Source organism: Plectropomus leopardus, chromosome 21 (genome assembly GCF_008729295.1).
Source record: "Plectropomus leopardus isolate mb chromosome 21, YSFRI_Pleo_2.0, whole genome shotgun sequence".
Lineage (NCBI taxonomy): Eukaryota > Metazoa > Chordata > Actinopteri > Perciformes > Serranidae > Plectropomus > Plectropomus leopardus.
This window is the reverse complement of record NC_056483.1, coordinates 18,306,851-18,326,252: the sequence shown is the minus strand read 5'-3', so window position 1 is coordinate 18,326,252 and position 19,402 is coordinate 18,306,851. Positions and strand designations below refer to the sequence as shown.

At 41.1% G+C, this 19,402-nt stretch overlaps 1 protein-coding gene across 3 annotated transcripts in view; it reads right to left on the bottom strand.

Annotated features, from left to right (window-relative positions):
- Window positions 1-566: 566 nt before the first annotated feature.
- ahrra (aryl-hydrocarbon receptor repressor a) overlaps window positions 567-19,402 on the bottom strand; it is an 87,138-nt gene continuing 68,302 nt past the window's right edge. For all 3 annotated transcript variants that reach the window (XM_042510225.1, XM_042510227.1, XM_042510226.1), the window contains exons 5-9: window positions 14,212-14,301; window positions 7,727-7,865; window positions 7,268-7,401; window positions 5,486-5,694; window positions 567-2,953 (exon numbers count right to left, since the gene is read on the bottom strand). In XM_042510225.1, coding sequence (XP_042366159.1) covers window positions 1,810-2,953; window positions 5,486-5,694; window positions 7,268-7,401; window positions 7,727-7,865; window positions 14,212-14,301 — 1,716 coding nt within the window. In that variant the 3' untranslated portion in view covers window positions 567-1,809. The remainder of the gene's footprint in view (window positions 2,954-5,485; window positions 5,695-7,267; window positions 7,402-7,726; window positions 7,866-14,211; window positions 14,302-19,402) is intronic.

Sequence of the window (19,402 nt, the reverse complement as noted above, 5' to 3'; positions counted from 1 at the left end):
TGATAATTAATGTCCTATCATTCAACAGACCATCTTTCTTAGGTCCATGTTCATCTTAGGTCCTTCAATTTAAAGGGCAATTCTAGTGTGATCTTTTATCTCTTCTACAAGGAGGTCAAGGAGCACATGCTTGAGTCACATGTGGTGGCATAGGTTTTTTTTTTTTTCATCCAACTTCCTGTGCCCCCTCATGTACTTATGCCTTTATGTTTCTAGTTTCATAATTAGATGTAGTGAATATACTTAAAGCTTTGGCCAACAGTTTTACATGTTTTGGTCCATTAACTACAAATGACATGATTTTTCCAGAGGACTCTGAATATGCAAGGATAAAACATTTTAAAGAACTATTCTTCGTGATGTATTCAAGGACGCTCCAGCAAGACGACTGCATTGTGTAATATGCTGTAAGTGTTGTAAGCAGGGGTGGGCATGAGTACTCGATCATTGTTTGGAAGTCAGTATTCACTCACCAGCGCCCACCTACGTGTGAACACCACTTTTTTTATTGTTTATATATATGCAATATATAAATGGGAAAAGTCTTATTTTAAGGTAGAGCTGCGGTAGTGTGCTCTTGTTCAGGGGCGTGGCTCGTGATTCGTTGGATGGGGGTTTTGGCGGGAGTTCCACCACCGCGGTTCAGTTATGTTTTAGTTGTAATTTGAATTTGTTAAATGGCTTGGCGTTAGATGTTAGCCACTGCTACTGTGTTAGTTTGTGACTACTGGGCAGAAGTTAAACTGACCAAGGGGAGAGTAACTCTGGAGGCAGTCCTTTAGCACTGCGTCCAACCTATGTAATGTTTACTGAGGCGATAGAAAGGTGGCTAACTTTTCTCATTCATGTTAAGTTTCAATTTATGGTTTAAGAGGACAATTAAGGCCTCGTTGTTCAATAAATGAATTTCAATTTGCACTTTTATTGTCGGCCAATCACATTCCTATTCTACCGTTTGTTTCTTTGCGAGCTCTCGATGGTGATTTAATGCAAGAATTTGAGTAGAAGTTACTTAAAATGCCCATCCCTAGTTGTGAGAAAGATAATATGAATTTGGTTATGCATTGAAAAACTGCTTTCCAAAACATTTTTTACAACTGATTAAGATTCAGCTCTTTGTGAGTTAAATTTAAAATGCATAGACACCAGTAGATTTCATTCATACATCACTTGAGGGAGTTAAGTAATATGTATTTATAGTTAAAGCACTAAAACATGCAAAACTACCATCAAGGCAGATGATCTGTAAAGTTATCACTGACTTTTAAGTGTGCTCTCATAATCAGCCATCTCTTTTGATAAGCCCAGCAGTGGGTGTAACTCATCTCCTGTTTACAAAGTTTAAAAAACAAAAAAGTCTCTTTTTACAGCAAAATCTTTGTTCTCCCACAAAAAGCCAGGTGTACACAACACATAAAACAAAATGAAATGGTGTTTTTCTAGACATCATTTGTCTCGTTGTCACTAAATCCAAAAGTGCTAGGAACCAACTACAAAATGTATTCCTTAAAAACAAACAAAAAAAAAAACATCTATTCATAAACTGGATTCAAAGTATTTACTTTTGATTGTCACGACACTAACGCTAGAACCTGAGCCTTGTTTGTGACCTCTTCGTCAAACGCAAGAAGTCAGTGTTGACATCCTGGGAATCCTTTTGTAATGCTGGTGCATGCAGCGTGATGCAAAGTACTTTTATGCACACTGACTGTTTAAGTGTGTGTGTGTGTGTGTGTGTGTGTGTGTGTGTGTGTGTGTGTGTGTGTGTGTGTGTGTAATTATCTGCTGATGTGTTTGCACCGATCACTCTTATGGCATATAAATGTAGGGACTGGACTTGTGGTGCCCTGTGCTCATCACACAGGGCATAACGTTCCTTGGACCAACCATCATGGACTGGCTTATGTCGTGAGCGCTCTCAGACCACGGTGGGGAGTCCATGGGCTCCTGCTTGATCGAATGGACCAGCCCGTGACCTTTGAACTCGTAAGTGCCATGCTTGTTGTAGTCCGGGTGCATGTAGGCCTTGTGAGGGTCCTGTGGGTAGACGTGTGAGTCCATGAGGTTGACTGATTGGTTGCTGCATAGAGAGTCTGAGTGAGAGAGTCTCTGAGGACTAAACTGGCTGTTGTCGTTGTTATTGGCCAAGTCTTTGTCACATTTTAACAGACGTCCGGTCGTGTTCCCGCTGTTGACTGCATAGTTCTGATAGTTGCCGTTGTTGTATGGCGGGCTGATTCCTGCTTTCCCTCGCTGACATGGCGAGTACTGCGGGTCGTAATAATCTGCCTCTGATTTGAGATGGAGGCTTGAGCTCTGGTCGTATACCCCGTTAGCATAGCGCCGCTCGATGGCCTCTGGGTCACGGCAAACCCAGGGTCGCCCGTAGGCATCGCAGCCGTTCTCAGAGTCCGAGTCGTGCTCTACCTTAATTGGTGGCATCTCGGGCATCAGGTGGCCGTCGTAGCACTCTCCATATCCGTTCTCGTTCTTCACCAGGTCCACGCAGTACGCATCAGGGTCTGTGGGGATCTGGACATTCCCGTAGAGCTTAGAGACAAACACCTCGCCGCCTCTGCCACTGTGGCAGCCTGGGGAAAGGCGGTACGGCTTCCCGTACTGGCCGGCCTTGTTCATGCGGTTGGAGGTGACGTAGCCGACACCTTGGCCTGCTCTCAGGGGGCCTGAGTTCGGCCGCAGAGGCCAGCTGCCGCCCAGGCCTGGACTCACTCCTTTATGGGAAGCCATGGTGGACTTGCAGTAGTTGAGGGGCTCCTCCTGGTTGTAGTAACCCTCAGGGCGATATTTGAGGTTGTCTTTGGAGAGCGGGGTCCAGGGAGTGTGATGACCCCGTTGGTTGGCGCCAGGAGTGGGACAGGAGAGGAGGAGAGGGTCTGCAATGTCACCCATTCCCCCACTGAAGGAGTGCCTCCGGAGATGTTCCCCTCGCTCACTGTCAGGGAGGAAAGAGGGATGAGAATGAGATCACTCGTCACAAAAGAAGAAGACAAATAAATCACTGTATGATATACAAAGTTTCTGTAATCCTTGAGGACATTCAAAAAGAGGTGGTCTCTTGAAATACCATTGGTCTGCCTCGATATCCACATGGGAATGTCTACAAACAATCTTTTTGTCTATTGATTGATGAATGACTCAAAGCTCAAATATCTCGCTTTGGTTCACTTTAGTTCATGAGAGAATCATCCCAAAAGTGACTCATCTTTTCCAAGATTCATCTCATCTGAAAATTGAGAACAGAGTCAACAACCATAACCCAAAGATCAGTGATGGCCCGCACTCAGTGCACTACATCTCCTTTTACACTCAAAGTTTTCAGTGATTAAGACCTCAAAACACATTACATTTATAATCATACAGTACATACTGTATGTAAGAGTGACACCAGGAAGGGCTCAGGGTTATTAAACATGGAACTAGAGTGTACTTTACATACTTACACATTTAAAACAATATGAACCAAGTCAAATTTCAGCAACTGGGTTGAGCTGAATTCAGTGACTTTCTCTTGCTTGTGTTTAATTTACTTAATTATTAATGAGAAAACCATCACAGGTGTCAGCTACTGTTAGCGTGTCATGCTGTCTGAAGATTATTTTAGAAGAAGATGGATGTTGCAGACCCATATTTTGTGGCAGTATGACTGAACCCCTTGCTGGGGTCATCAAGATTAGCTTATGTGATTTATTCATAAATCCATTCTCATCAACAACCATTTCAAACACCTGGTTATTACTGCAATTGTAAGTACTTATACCCCCAAATGACTGTGTGCATATCAATTATGCACCTTGTGTTAAGTTAGATTTGTGAAGAAAACGCTGTTTTTCTCGCACGCCTAAACAGGGAACAAAGAATCCAAAAACAGAGAAAATTCTTAATGGATTAGAGTAAACATCGTCGGCATTTAACAAAAGCCAAAATATATAACAAAACAACTGTTTATACACTCTCACACAACTATGCTTATTATATATATATCTCAGTATAATGCTTGTTTCCTTTATCCAGTCGTATGCTCAGTACTTCTCAAACACATGCGCTTTCACTACAATCTCGGTATTTAAAACACTTTGGCTGTAACAGTCTGACACAGGGACGAGTAGAGAGCACAGGCAATTAAACTCTCCTTGTTTCCATTCCACTTAAATCCCACCTCCTAGCTCATTCATTGGCCCTGAGTTCTGCTGTCACTCACCCACACCTGTCGCTTCCAAATTTTGTCTGTTTTTGGATTCTTCGTTCACCTTGGAGGCATGCGAGAAAAAAGATCTCTTCACAAATTCAAGGGTGAGCAACTGACAAACAAATTAGCATTTTTGAGGTGAAGTATTCCTTAAAAATACGCTATTTTCCTTTTCACCGCTCTGTTGTCAACTGGATTATTAAACACTGTAATGACATGATAATGACAGCATCTAAGTTTTTGGAGTAGGGCTCACATTGAACACATTGTCCATTCAACAACATTACACATGTAGATATACACTTTTTGACCCCATTGCATCAAATTCTTATTACCTAAGCTGTAGTACTTTTCCTCGTGCCATGTATTTACACGTATGTGTTCTCATACTGAAGACTTAACCCTTACAGCTTCATGGCCTCCCAACCAGCCAACATGCTGTCCGCTTAGAAGTAATTGGTATATTTTAAAATAAATGTGGATGATGGTGTGAGGGAGTGAACAGCAGAGGGGGTGGTAGGGCTCTGCTCCCTCACTACAGCTCAACGCTTGGCTTCGCAGCCTCCCAAAGTTGTTAATGATGCATGAAGCACAGAGGGTTTTATCCAAGCTGAGGCATGTATTTGCAACTAATTGGCCACAGGTAAGGCGTCCAGCTCTAGTTTGGTTTGGTGTCAGAGTCTGCTGGGTGAGGACAGGGCTTATGTTTATGTTGGTAACTGGGTCCCAGGGTGAATGCTTGGGTGTTCATGAAGCTGTTGCTGGGTAATAAGCTGCCATCTCGAGAAAATAAACTCAAAAATGAATAAATAATTCAAGAGGGTTGATGCAGATGTAGTTTTTCATCAGTCTAACACAGTTTTGAATATGTTTTTGGTTACCGTTGCCTCGCAGATCTTAGTCAAGGCCATCACTTAGTATGTATTTACATTATTATGAGGGCATCTCTGTGCTGACCGCTGACAGTGCGCATCATAAGTAAACTGATGATGTAGCGGCCGTGACCTTTCAAGGTTTAAAATTTTGACCTTTAATTCTAGGCCCCCCATCAGACAAATCAGTATAATCTCTAGAGGATATAACAAGCTGCCAAAATGCATCAAACCTCAAGTTTGGACCAATGTTGACATCAAGTTTGTGTTAAAAAGCTTGACCTTTAATTACAGTATAGCACCCCAATTAAATTTTAAAGGATTTACACTTGGACACCGTGTGAATATACATCATCCTTCCAACTTTAAAGTTGCAAGCATGTTGCTCCTGTGTGAGGTCTCTTACCCATGCTCCAGTGCAGAGATAATCCCTCCACCTCCTCCTTTGTTCTTTCCCCGCATTAACATGTTCTTCATTTTCATCTCAGTGATGGAGGGCAGCAGGAGGGGGACACCTATGCAGAACAGAGCCAGCTGGGGAGGCAGCGGAGCCCCGGAAGCTGACTTCTTTTTCTGACCGTGGAGGAACTTCAGCCGGCCCTGAAACTGAATAGTCTGGAAAAGAGAAGAGAAAGAATTTTAAAGTTAAAACATATCCAACACTAGATCTAATGCTCTTCGAAAAAACTTACAGTGCATGCTATTTTTCTGTGGATGTCCACTCAGATTAACATAGAACACAAAAAGCAACATTTTTTCCCTGTCCCTTAAAAATTAAAATCACCTTGTCTTCTACTGAACGATACACGTCCTGGTTACCACATTGCACTTTTTAGACCATATTAAACCTTCACTTCTTTCAAAAACATGGGAACAAGGCGATGAGCACCAAAAGACTAAATGACCAAAAAACTGTCAAGAAATTAGTGAAAAATACAAGAAAGTTACCTGAATAAGTAAAACAAACAAACAAATAAAAAAATAATGAGGAAAAAACAAACAAGACTTTAAAAAAGCGCTTAAAATGTATAATAATTCTGTAACAAATATGCCACAAAATGTCATTAAAAAATGTCATATAAACATCATAGTATAAAAAACTGGAAAAATTCCACAAAAATCTCATTGTATAGTATGTTGTCAAATATGGAAAAAAAACGAATAAGTCATCAAGTATGTCGTAAAAACATCGTAGTACAGTATGTTGTCAAGAATGGAAAATCTCAAAGTATTTTGTCCTCTAAACTGTCATAAACACATCATAGTAGACGCTCTTTGAGGCTGTATGGATGTCCAGCAGTGCTTTTAGCTAAATGCTAATGACACCATGCTAACATACCTACTATGACAATGCTAGCACGATGATTGGCAGGTAATTTGGTAATTGGAGGTAGTTTGCCAGGTGCATTGTCTTAGTGTAGCCTGTTAGCATGTTTGCTAATTAGTGCTAAAGAAAAGTACAGTTGATGGGAAATGTAGTAGTTGCTTGGTTTGGACCAGGCGGTGGCTAGCCCTTATGTAAATAAAGCTAATTTACTTTGATTCTATTTACGGGGAAGATGATTTTCTGGCTGTTTATTGCTAGCACAATGAGTACTCTGCATAACATTACAATTATTTTGTCGTTACTGCAATTACGTTGACTGGTCAGGAAAGCGTCTCACCAGCATTTGCTCACTGCTTGGCCACAAGTGCTTCCAGTATAAAACTGCCATCTAGAATTTCTGTTGTGCAGCCAACCTCGATGCAACCAGAGCGGACTTGGTGACAGTGAACTCCAATGACCCTGATGAAATGGTCCAAACCCAAACTCTTATTGCTCTGTCATCAGGGCCTCTAGCTTTTCCACTGCTGTTCTCCAAACCACTCCAGTCACAGCCATGAGGGATGAACCAGCTCCTATTCTGCTGCTGCTACGTCCAGGCAACCAATTACCTCATAATGCCTCTCAATACAACTATAAATAACTGTACATATTATAATTAAAAATGATGTGTTGCTCTACCAAAAGGGGTCGTAACATTTTTTTTTTTATAGGCCTGGGCCTTCTCCCAGAGAGTGGGCAATAATTACGCCATGCTTAATTTCTTTGCATATTCTGCACTTTTCTGTTTTGTGTTATCTTTAATGCACTGAAAACTGAAGTTAATTGTTCAGTTGAGCTGGCAGTTTAGTTCAGATCGCTCACCAAGAATCCAGAGGTGCTGTCCAAGAGGCATCGGATTCTGGCAATGAAACATCTGTTGAGAAAGCAGGAGAGCTCAGGAGGAATTCCTCCCGCCTCCGGAGAATGGAACAGGCTGCTCACTACAAAGTCCTCACCTAAAACGTAATAGAGGAAGATGGAAGAATTTAATTTGAACTGCAATTTGTGTGCCAGGCGTGCACAAAGTGCTCCTCAGTCAGGACAAAGGGGAAAAGAACACAAAGAGCATACAATAAAATATAAAAAAAATGCATCTCCTCTTACATTTATCTATGGATATCTGGCAGCATGTCAGTCAATATACTGATGGCATACTCTAGATGTGCCTCACAATTAACCAGCAGAACTTCAAAAGCAAATTAAGTCACATAATGAACACTTTAGCCAAACAGTTTTCCCAGGTTAACTTAAACCCTCAAACCCTCCAAGTAAGCTACCCACCAGTCCCTGCAGGTAGCTGGTTGTCCTGGTGTGCCGATGTCGCCTGTGGAGGACACATGGCCCAGTGCAGCTGGCGTCTGAACTCCTGGCGGTCGTCTATGTGAATGTAGTCAAACACATTCTGGTGCATCACGTCAGTCTGTGGGGAAAATTGAGTGGAGTTTAATACATGTGTCAAGGGAATTTGAACATTTATATAGTCATGACACTCAGGCACAAACGTTTCTTAGATTTAGACTCTTTTTTTCAATAATGTCATCTCTGGAGAGCCTAAGAGCCCTGACACACCAAGCTGACGGTTGGTCACTGTCAGGCTGTTGGTGAGGCCTAGTTTTTTGCGGTGTGTGCTACACTACTGCTCCTCGTCGTCATTTTTGTTTTGCTGATTCAGCATGTTGAATCAGCATCTAACGCCTGGAAGACACTGCATGTGTGACCAACGCGTGACGGTTACCTCGCCAAATTGCAGCATGTTGCACGCTTGCAGTGCTCACACTGCTGTCATGAGTACTGTATTTCTACATTTATAAGCACACGTTCCACTCATTTACAAAGCTGTGCAAGCTCCTGCATTTTCAACGACATGGTCTTGCAAATGTTTCACAGGAAAATGCCGTTTGTCAACAACTGATGGGATTCTGTCAACAAAGACGCTCTCAGAGGACTTGTACTTTAAAACGGAAGCACAGTAATTTGAGTGAAACAAATAAAGTTGTATTTCCTCACCTCTGCGACAGATAAATTCATTTTAACTGTAATAACAGGTGGTATGGAGACAATATAATTATCAAAACACCATTTTCACTGTCTATTTCTGCAGACAACTGCACGACACACCGTTTCTCTAGATGTGCCGCGGCTGACATGCAGCCGAGACACGCCAGTGCTGTTCACACAGGCATTGGAGCCTGTCATTAAATGAAATTACTCTGATTGGCAGTACAGCTCAGCGCACAAGAAGAGAAAGGGATGAAAACAAATCAAACAAACAGTCAAAGTCAAGAGAGAGTAACACTGAAACAAATATTAGGTAAGGTAAGCTCTTTAACAGAAACGGTTTGTAATTCTATGCGTTATTGTTTGCTCGCGCACGGTAAATATAATTTGCTCTTCCGACACTGGGTTGCGTTGTTAAGGTGCTTACTGACTAACAAAAGTCTTGAATTCGTCCTGTCTGACTGGTGGTTTCTCCTTTTTGAATGATAAATACAGAGTACCGCCGCCTGCTGGTAGGAGGAGTAATTTCTTCTCACCCAGGAGCAGAACATAAATGCTAGTTGGCTGCAGTCTTTGCGGTATAGTCAACTTTTTGGCCGAGACCCAGGGGGACATGAGGCGATGCAACAGTTGGCTTGGTCGCCACTCAGTCTTTGATGTCAGTCTGGTGTGTCTGGGCCTTTAAGAAACATGACATTGCGTGTTCACAGCACCGTCCGCAGACTGACTTTGTATTTGCTGCCATCCGTGCAGCTGGTAGCTGCAGTTTGGAGGGGGAGATTCCTGTTGCTGCTCTGATACACTCAGTCTGCCTCAGGATTCCCAGGAAGCATGCTAACTTCCCACATCACACACACAAGGACCATACTGTACTCACAATGTCATAGACACATACATGCACACTTGTAGAGATATATGTGTGCGCACACACTCATGCAGGAGCCTTTACTCAGTACAGTAACAGTCTAAGGGCAGCTGTAGGGCCAGTGAGGGCAGCTGTGTTTGTCAAACATCGCGTGACACCGGCTCCCGAACAGCAGTCCAGCCCAGCTTGCCCTCCCCATCCACACACACTCACACACACAGACACACACAAAGTGAGTCGGTTTCCAGCCCACTCTCGTCATGCCTCTCTCTCTTTTCCAGCAATAGCTTTGCTTTCTGTCATTCCATGACAGATTCCTCACTAAAATGTTCAACCTTCTCCTCTTCCCTCCCTCCCTCCTCCCTGCGCTCTCTCCATAATTTCCACACTGGTGGCACGCGAGGGTTTTTGATCGCCTGCCTCTGAAAACACAATCTGTTCCCACCGTCTTCGGCGGGCGCTTCGTCCTGTGGTTTGGTTCCCTACCGGCAGTCAGGCAGACAGACGGATCGAGTGACTATTGTTTATGTTTCTCGTAAAAAACGCAGAGAGGAAAAGAAGAGGGGAAAAAAATGGAGAATAAGTGATATTTTCGCTGACCTTCAAACGCTAACTGCCCCAGTAACAAATGGGATCAAAGGCCAGTGGAGGTTTTCTGCTCTTCTCTGGGGCTTTCTTGTGGTGCTACTTAGTGAAGCCTTCTCTTTTCTTTTTTCTCCTGTGGTATATTAGGGATAAGTGTCCTTCTGACTACAATTGTGGGCTCACAATTATGTGACATGTTGTCAAGGCCTTTGACGCAAAGTATGTGACTTAAAAACAACCATTAGCTCCTTTGTGAAAACTGAACATGTGGGAAAGGCCAAAAGAGTATTTTAGTGACAGTCTCTGAATATAAAATAATGAGTCAGAAAGATTTGTTATATATTTCTGTACTACAAGTACAGACTGTTTACTGCTAACAACACATTCATTTTGAGGTTTCTCATATAGTGTATATTCAAAGTCAGCTATATTTTATCCTTAGTTCTTACTAGTTGATTTGAATTTGAGGTGTGGATAATTTGAGATTTTCACACAAAATGCTTTGCATGCTGGGATGCTTTGGCTTCTTCTGTTGAGCATGTAAAGTACTTTTTTGCATTTGTAGAACTGAAAAAATTTAGACTTGTTCCGATACCAGCATCAGAAATTCCTCTAAAGCGCCAATCTGATACCTTGTTATTTATTTAAAAGTCGTTTCACACACGTATAAAATGGCAGTTTTCCCAGAGATTAACTCTTCTTTGCTGCATTAAAACAGTAGCCCACAACCTGCGCTGTGCAGCCACTGGAAACTACTTTTTAGAGCAGCGAAAAACAATTGATTTTGTGGTAAACAGTTAAACGTTGGGATTAGCAAAATGTCAGCATTATTGGAAGTGTCTGAAAGTGGAAAGTTCCATCAGTAGAAAGGCAATGTGTAAAGTACAGGCTTTGGTTTTAGGGTTAATGGTATACAGCTGTTAATTTTCTATTTTAACATATTTGTAGCAGATTCATACTCGGTATTGGTCGGTACACAAGTTTAGGTATTTGAATCTGGATTTGGAATCTAAAAACGGTATGTGAACAAAGCTAAAATGTGATGTTGAATGATATGGTATTATGTATATACGACATTTCTTATTAACATAACGTACTTTGTTCTGCATACTAAAAGGACACATTGTGTTTATAGTGGCATTCCCCTAATTTTATTTTTATCTGGACCCTCATCCAACACGCCAAATACCTACAACATGGACGACATTCCCATCAGTCTAAGCTGCACTTTATATTTGATGTAAATGAGCAAATATTAGCATGCTTACACGCTAAGCTATGATGGTAAATATGATAAACATGATACCTGTTTGTCTTTACCATGTTAGCTTTGCCGAAGAGAACCCCAGTAATGAATCCTGTGTCTGGTTAGAAGCCTTAAATAAGGCCTGTGGCTAATATTAGCTAAAGACGGTTTCACATTTTGTACCCCTCAGTAAATACCCCACTTGCAAACTTTGAAGCTTTTACATGTCTTAAAAAAGGCGGTTGCTAACAAGTGGCTAAATGACACTACAGAACGTCATCAAGCCGTGCCAAACACAACTTGACTCCCACATATTGGATTGATATTGGATTATCTTTCTGAACAAAACGTGGAAGTATCATAAGCATTTGTTTACTGCAGAGCTTATTTTCTGCAATGATCCAAAATCAAATAGAAAAATCCCATAGGCTTTTCGAAGAGGGAACCAGAGCGACACTTACTTCCAAAGCATCATCCCCAGCACACTTTATCGGGAACATTTTAGCATGCTGACATTAGCATTTTGCTCAGAGCCTGTGTGCACCTCTCTTACTGATTAGCATTGCTGGAAATACTAACACTTATATGAAGAATATTCAACAGTTTTCTTTCTTTTTTGCATACACACATTTTATGCACCGTAAAGTTTTCATTTCCTTTGTCTGTGTTCCCTGTTCCTGTGCCACCCTGCACACACACACACACACACACACACACACACACACACACACACACACTCAGTGGCAGGATCTTTCAGACTGCTTCAGTTTTCATGTCGATTTCATGGCGCTGGGTTACTGCCCTCATCTGCTTGTAAGCCAAGTGGGCGCACTGTAGCAGAAGAATTTCTACCCCAAAGTGTCAGTGTGCTCTGTGTGTGTGTGTGTGTGTGTGTGTGTGTGTGTCTGTGCAGACATGAGGGCAAAGGAGGGATTTTAACAGTGAAAAGCACTTTATTCATGGTTTTGAAGGAGAGAGATGATTTCAGCATCGCAGGACAGGCATGCCCGTGTTGATATCATCCATAATTAATGACTGGCTGGGTATAACCGCCGGAGAGGAAGCAAGTTAAACCGTTGGTGACTTATCAGTGCCCGCACACACACAGTCACAGACACATACACACACACAGACATCCACAGAGTGTATCTCGGGGTGAAACAGAGGTCTTCACCTTCCTGTGGCCCCTTAGCTGTGACTTAGTGGGTTCACTCTGCCCTCTAGATAGAGTTATCAGGCAGACTGAAAGAGAGACTTTTATGCCGGCTCATTAGCCGCAGGATAAAAAAGGGAAAAAAATAGAAAGGGCTGGATGAAAGAGAGCAGATCGGCTGAGGGTGAAAAGGGGGAATGGTGAACTTGTTGAATAATGGAAGAGACGCGTGACACTTGTTGAGGGGAAACTTTGAGAAGGGTTATGCTAGCGGTTACCAGCGTGGATTTATTAGCTTATCAACAGGTGTTGCAAACCTCCATTATGATAAAAATCGTGACTTTTGTTTGATTACAAATTTGTTCTATTATTGATCCAAGCTATTAAAGAAATATTTCAACATTTTGGTTGATTGGCTTTTTTGCTTATTTGCTAAGACCATTTTCACATCTGTACAGTAAACAGGTTGTTTGTACATATACCTACCATGTAATGCACCACAATGAGTATATAACCCATGTAATCATGAGCCAGTAATTTGGATATAACCCAAATAATCAGGAAGGCTGCGATCACATGACCAAAGAGCTGATGAGAGTAAAGAGGGAAGTCATATAAAGTCCCTGTAAGGAGGCCGGTTGTGTTTGGGACTGTGTGAAAGCAAGTCAACTTTGAGTTATCTGTTACCATGCTTCTTTTCCTAAACCTAACTTACATAACTTTATGTTAAATATGGAACCTTTCATGGGGCATTAATTTGTTTGATACCATATGGAGAAAAATCTAAATATGAAGCTGGCATGAGCAGCTGGTTTGCTTAAGACTGGAAACAAGGGGGGACATCACCAGAGATAACAAAATGCAGCTACCAGCAGCTGTAAAGCTCAATAATTAACATATTATGTCTCAAAAATTGAACTTTTTTTTTGCACTGTGAATTAAGGCATCAACCAACAATGTTGTACGAAACGTATGTCAAGATGTCAGGACAATGGCAGACCTGTTGCAAACTTATTGCTGCTGGTATGAATAATTTTAATATTCGAAGGTAAGTGTTACATATTGTTTTTGTTGTTTATTTGTTTAACAACTGGTGTGTAAAGGCCTTTAGTCTGTAACCTCATATTCATGTTTTATTTCCAAAGGGATGTTACCAACAGCAGTAGACCAAAATGCCTCTGGAGTCAGCTGGAGAGACCTACAACCAATCATGGTAGCAAAACGTGATGTAGCACTTAGCGACTAATAAATGTAAACAGACTACAGCATGCAGAGATGAGCTGAGAGCATCAATATATGTTGCTGTTTTTGCCATCATCAGTACTTAAATAGTTAAATAGCACTTCAACAGAAAGTTCCACATCAGTTCCAATCTTTGTTTTCTAAAACGACTTAATGGCACTCCCTTTTATAAAGTTCGCATTTTCTGTAGCATCCTCAGCACTGGGATGCATGAGCCAAAAATTATGCCATTGCATATTTTACTTAAAGCTCAAAGTTGTCAGTCTTTGTCGCTCCATATTAGATAAACAGTTGTGATTGGCCCAGAGCAGGCCAGATTGGATAGAAATTTGTTAAAACACAAGAGGGACAAGAACATCTGCCAGAGCAAATAAAACACAAGCTCAAACATTTGTGTCGTTCTCAGACTGTGTGTCTGTTATCAGGGCCCTACATTCCTAAAATAGGTTAGGAGACCACTGGACAACTAACAATAAATAAAAAAACAAACAAAAAAAAAACATGATAAGTTGGGCTAGTAATGTGACCAGCTGAGCACGCCTTCTTCTTTCGAGAAATGTTGCTTTTTGTGACTTGGAAGATGACACTGCCCATTAATTACTGCTGTAGTGAAGTATTATATACAGTTGATCATTGCTTAAAGTATCCTGCATCTAAAATATGCTAATTCAGCTCACCTGATGAAATCCCAGATAGTCCACTATGGTTGAAGAGGCATAAAAGACCATCCCATCACTGCTCACCACCAGGGCAAAGCCTGTAAGAGACTACACACACACACACACACACACACACACGCACAAACACAGAGAGAGAGAGACAGGAATAAGCGGTGACTCAGCGCATCTCATGCAGCAAATAAACTCAAGTGCAACAAATACATAATTGACAAACACAAAAAACTGTATTTAATGGGTGCCATTTTTGCAAAGCTAACTTTAGATGTCAAGATTGCAGTGCGGCACATTTGAACAGTTTTATTTACGACCAAACTGGTCACAGTCATTACTGTACATTTTTTTTTTCAAAGTAAAACGCAGCCAGAATTTAACTCCAGCCAGACTTTTTATAGCACAAAGTTCAATTTATATCATTCTTTCCATAATTCTCAGAACAGCAAATAACAGTAAAAATGGAACAAAAGATTGAATAATACTGGACACTGGAGAAGGAATGAAAGACATATGGCTATGGAGCATAGTGGGCCAAATAAAACTTGCTGATTTGTAAAGCAAAATATTGCTTTTGAAAGACTTTTTAGATCGTTTTCTGGTGGTATTTAGATTAATGGTATTTTTAGAGCAGTTAACTCGGGGGGTGACATGCACACCAATTCGCTCCCCTTTAAAATTATGTATTTCATAAGTCAGAAACTTTGATAATTGAGTCTGTTTGACTGGTAACATGCTGTGAGTTGTGATACCAAACACGCTGATTAAAAGCAGAAAAACTCCAGACACAAACACAGTCTCGGTACTGCTTTCCCTCTTCACACACACCCTCGCACACATGGGGGAATAATGTGTTTGGCCGGCGCTGCTTACAGAGACAAGTGTTGATTAAAAAGAAAATTTAAATAAATACATGACTGGCTTCAGTCAAATGAGGAGGGATGGACAGATGGAAGATGGAAGCAAGAGTGTAAGAGGAAAAAAGAAAACATGGGAAGGAGACGTGGAGCAGTCTTCCAGTGTGTGTGAGTGTCTGTGTATGTGTGTGTGTGTGTGTGTGTGTGTGTGTGTGTGTGTATGTGCACAGCTGTGATAGCGTGACAACTGCAAGGCTACTTGACTTGCGTGACTGCTGCTGCCAGAGTCTGTCATCTCTATTTTACTGCGAGACTATGCAGGTCTTCCCTTGTGTGTGTGTGTGTGTGTGTGTGTGTGTGTGTGTGTGTGTGTATTCTCTGTATCCCTCTGGCCTCTGAATTTTCACTCACTTTCTCCTAACATTGATCTGATTGCCTTAGCGAGCAGTGAAGCGCTCTGCTTGCTGCACATGCTCCATCACAATCACATAACAGACTCTGATACCTGTCCGTGAATAGAGCAATTTGTCCCAGAGGTATTTGAGTCACGCTGTGACAAAACAACACTGTGACAGAAAAATATCTATGACATGACAATAATAAGGAGAACATATATGATGGGGAGGGGGAAGCAGGGATGGGAGGATGACTCAGGTTTCTTGGTGGTGTAGATGTAGATGCTGTTTGACAAGTTCAACTGGCACATGTTCATGACGTCCAGGGGGCGGGCGACCCCCCGCAGACACACAAACACGGACACACAGAGTTTTGCAGGATGCACTAAAAAACAAATGATGCTACTGTACTACATAGATGAGAAAAAACACTTACAGGAGTACATTTCTACCTGATTTTTAACCTAACTCAGCTTTTACTAAGCAGGATGTTGATATTAAAGATGTGTTTGAAAGAGGATAGGGCACAGTGGGATCAAAACCCTCCAGCATGTTGCAGTATTGCAACTGCAATAATTATAACTAAGACTGTTAAAGGATTCATTTTAAAATTTGCAAATAATGGCTGAATTCCAGTAGTTAATCGTGATTAATCCTATTTTTTTATTGCATGCTTACATCTAAATTATTTTGCATTTTAAAACTGTTTTGAAGTCTGTATTGACCACGTAAAGCAATTCTTACCAAATGCTCCTGATTGGGAATCAAATGACAGCATTGTCACTTCATACAGGCCCTGTGTGTGTGAAACTAGTGTTCCCCACAATGGTAAGGCATATGACTGGTTACAACAACCTGCAGACGTCACGTGGACCCCAGTCTTCCACGATGTTGATTGGTCTACAGACCGTTGCCATCCATTTAGCAAGCCCTGTAGTTGTAACTGCTTTGACTTGGTTTCATCAACAGGTCAGTAGAGATTCGCACATTCCAAATAATGCTTTGCCGACTTTGGTGATGCAGTTGCCTGCTGACATCAGCCTAATTAGCTTCATCTGTGCGCTCAGCTTGCAGGTTTTGGCAGTTTCAAGACTGTTTAGAAAGCCCAATATGCAGAAATATCCCAAAACAGTAGGGGAAAATAACACATTTATACTATCATTATTATCATTTCTCTAGCTTTAAAACTCAGCCCGATATAGCCTCTTAAAAACATGAATGTCAGTCAGGATCGTTGGTGATTAATGCAATGTACATATTATGTCCAGACCGTAATCGAATCATGATTAACGTGTTAACGCTGACAGCCCGAAGTATAACGCATATTCAACCAGTCCCTGTGAGTTCTGCACAACCTTGCTATTTCATCCAATCACTGCAACTTTTCAGCATATCTGATCAATCATTGAACGCCTCACATTTACTAACAAAAAGTAAGCTCCTGATTTTGCAATTTTGACTTGCTTCTGCAATTCCATTGCAAAAAAAAATTGCCTAAAATCACCACAACATGCTGTGCAATTTTTTAGAAAAGCTGCTGTGAAATCAGGCATTTTAAGTGACAATAAAGCAAAAAAGCAAAAAGAAAATCTGGAAAAATACAGGCAGAGTCTCTGCAGAATAACACACTGGCACACACTTCTAGTGGGTCATAAGTAATGAATGAGATTACTTTTTAACGACATTGTTTTTCAAGAAAATCCTGCATAGTATACCTTCAATATATTGGTCATTTGGGGATGTACATACATCTGCTAACAGTATGTCTGGGCCATATTGAATATATTCAGTGTAACAGTGTATTTTTAAATGCCTTGGTAGCTGAGTGGTTAAAGTGCATACCACATTACCCTAACGCCTTTAGACCTGTTTTGCATGTCATAACCCTCTCTCTCCCCGTTTCAAGTCTACTCTGTCATCTGTCAATAAAGGCAAAAAAATAAAAGAAAAGAAAACAGCATTTTGTCCAAATCCAACACATCAGTGATGAAAATGTGAGAATGTCTGCTTTTTGGACCAAGAATTTAACTATCTTGGATCTTTACTGTATCGAAACCATGTGTCAAGGGAAAGCTAAAGTGTAAGGGCAGCGTGGATTTTAGCTGTGTAATGAAGCCCAAAACTGTAATATTTCTCCCCCAATTGAGATATCTCATCTAATTCTGTCATACACAGTAAAGAGCAGTAAAAATTTACATCCTCTTACAGAGCTCGTCTCTTCAATAAGAAGTTGAACGTGTTAACATTTCTTGCATATGAAGCTCTTATAAATGACTCAGTGATCCAGGATTAGGAGAAGTTTTCCAAAGAATGGTTATGAAAACGGCCTGTGTACACTCGCATGTGATGTTGCCTTTAGGAGGTCCAACTAGGCCATAAAAAGGCTACATTTACATGTTGGGTTCATTTAGGTTTTTTTAGCCAGTTCACCTTTCTCCATTCCTCTTCCAAGTCATTGAAATGCCACAGTAAATCTCTGCAACCCATTTTCTTTTTAAAGGACTTTGACATTTTTACTCTTCTGGAACAAATAGGCCTTCGACCTGAGACCTGAAAGAGAGTGTGTGCGGGCAAAAACACTATATATTTTGTAAGTTGATTACTGTAATTGGCATCCCAAAGGGGAATTCCTGGCAAATATACCATAGATGAATACGGGGCATTTATTTTTTATGTGTTCTAAACTGTCATAGGAACACCAATAATTTGTGTTGGAATAGGACGGACCATTTACAATGTATTTCAGAGCAAAAAAAACAAACAGCCAATTGCCTATACAGCTATACTAATTATTACTCTATTTTCTTCATAAAAACATACAAACTACAGACCAAGAGAGAGACATTTATATATCTATTATAAAGTAAGAAAAAGAAAGAAAAAGAGAGAAAGATGTATTTATGCAGCATGCTGTTTTGTGTTTTTTCTCCATTCACATTTCCCTTACTTGCTTGCATACTAAAGCCTTTAGGTAATGGAAACAGGCACCTGCTGCTGGCCTGCGCCGCCACATATCTGCAACTATGACGCCCCCGGCTCCCATAACCGCCCCTGGGAGACTAAAAGCTTTGACTTACAAATCTTAAGAGGTGCTTTGCACGCAGAGCCCAAAATAAAGTATTGGTTCACTGGATTTGGAAGCAAGAGAGAGGAGGAGGAGAGGTGGGAGGTGGTGGTGGTGGTGGTGGTGATGGTGGGGCAGCCTTGTCTCATTGTTTTGACAGAGTTTCTTTGGTTTTCCTTCTGTCTCGCTGTCAGGGTGAGATGAAAGCAGTGATGATGAGGTCATGACAAACATGGAGACCTTCTGCCATCTGGTACACACCCTCATCCTGCACGCATAATAAGGTTAGAATAATATTCTGCTATATTGACAATATTTTTGATGTTGGATATCAGCCAATGAGTGAAAGCACAGTCCCACATAAGAAACACATTCGAGCTAGCTGTGAGGCTAGGTTGTTTGTTCCACCAATTTGGCCTAGAAAAATCTCAGCTACATGACTTTAATACCTGAAAAACTACTGTCATCAGCCTCAGATGTGCTTCGTCTGAAGCAATAATTAGCAAATGTCAGCATGCTAAGATGGTGGAGATGGTAAAGGACAATGATAACAACCTGCTCTGCATCGTCATGTTGTCATTTGCTAATTTTCAACCAAATACACTGCCAATTTTAATCAAATTCCCAGGAAACTGGCAAACAAATATGCTAATTATTTCTTGTTTTAACTGAAGTCCCAGGAGCAGGAATTAAGGTTTGAAACCAATCTGACATGTCCCAAAACCGTGGAATTACAATTTCTGGGTCCGTCTTGTGATGTCATTGGGCTCAAATAGACTTTACCCTTCAGAGTTAAGCCTTTGCAACTGAGTCAGCTTTTTTCAGATGCGTTTTTTTAATGTCATCTGAAAAAAAAAAAAATATATACAGAAACCTTGTAT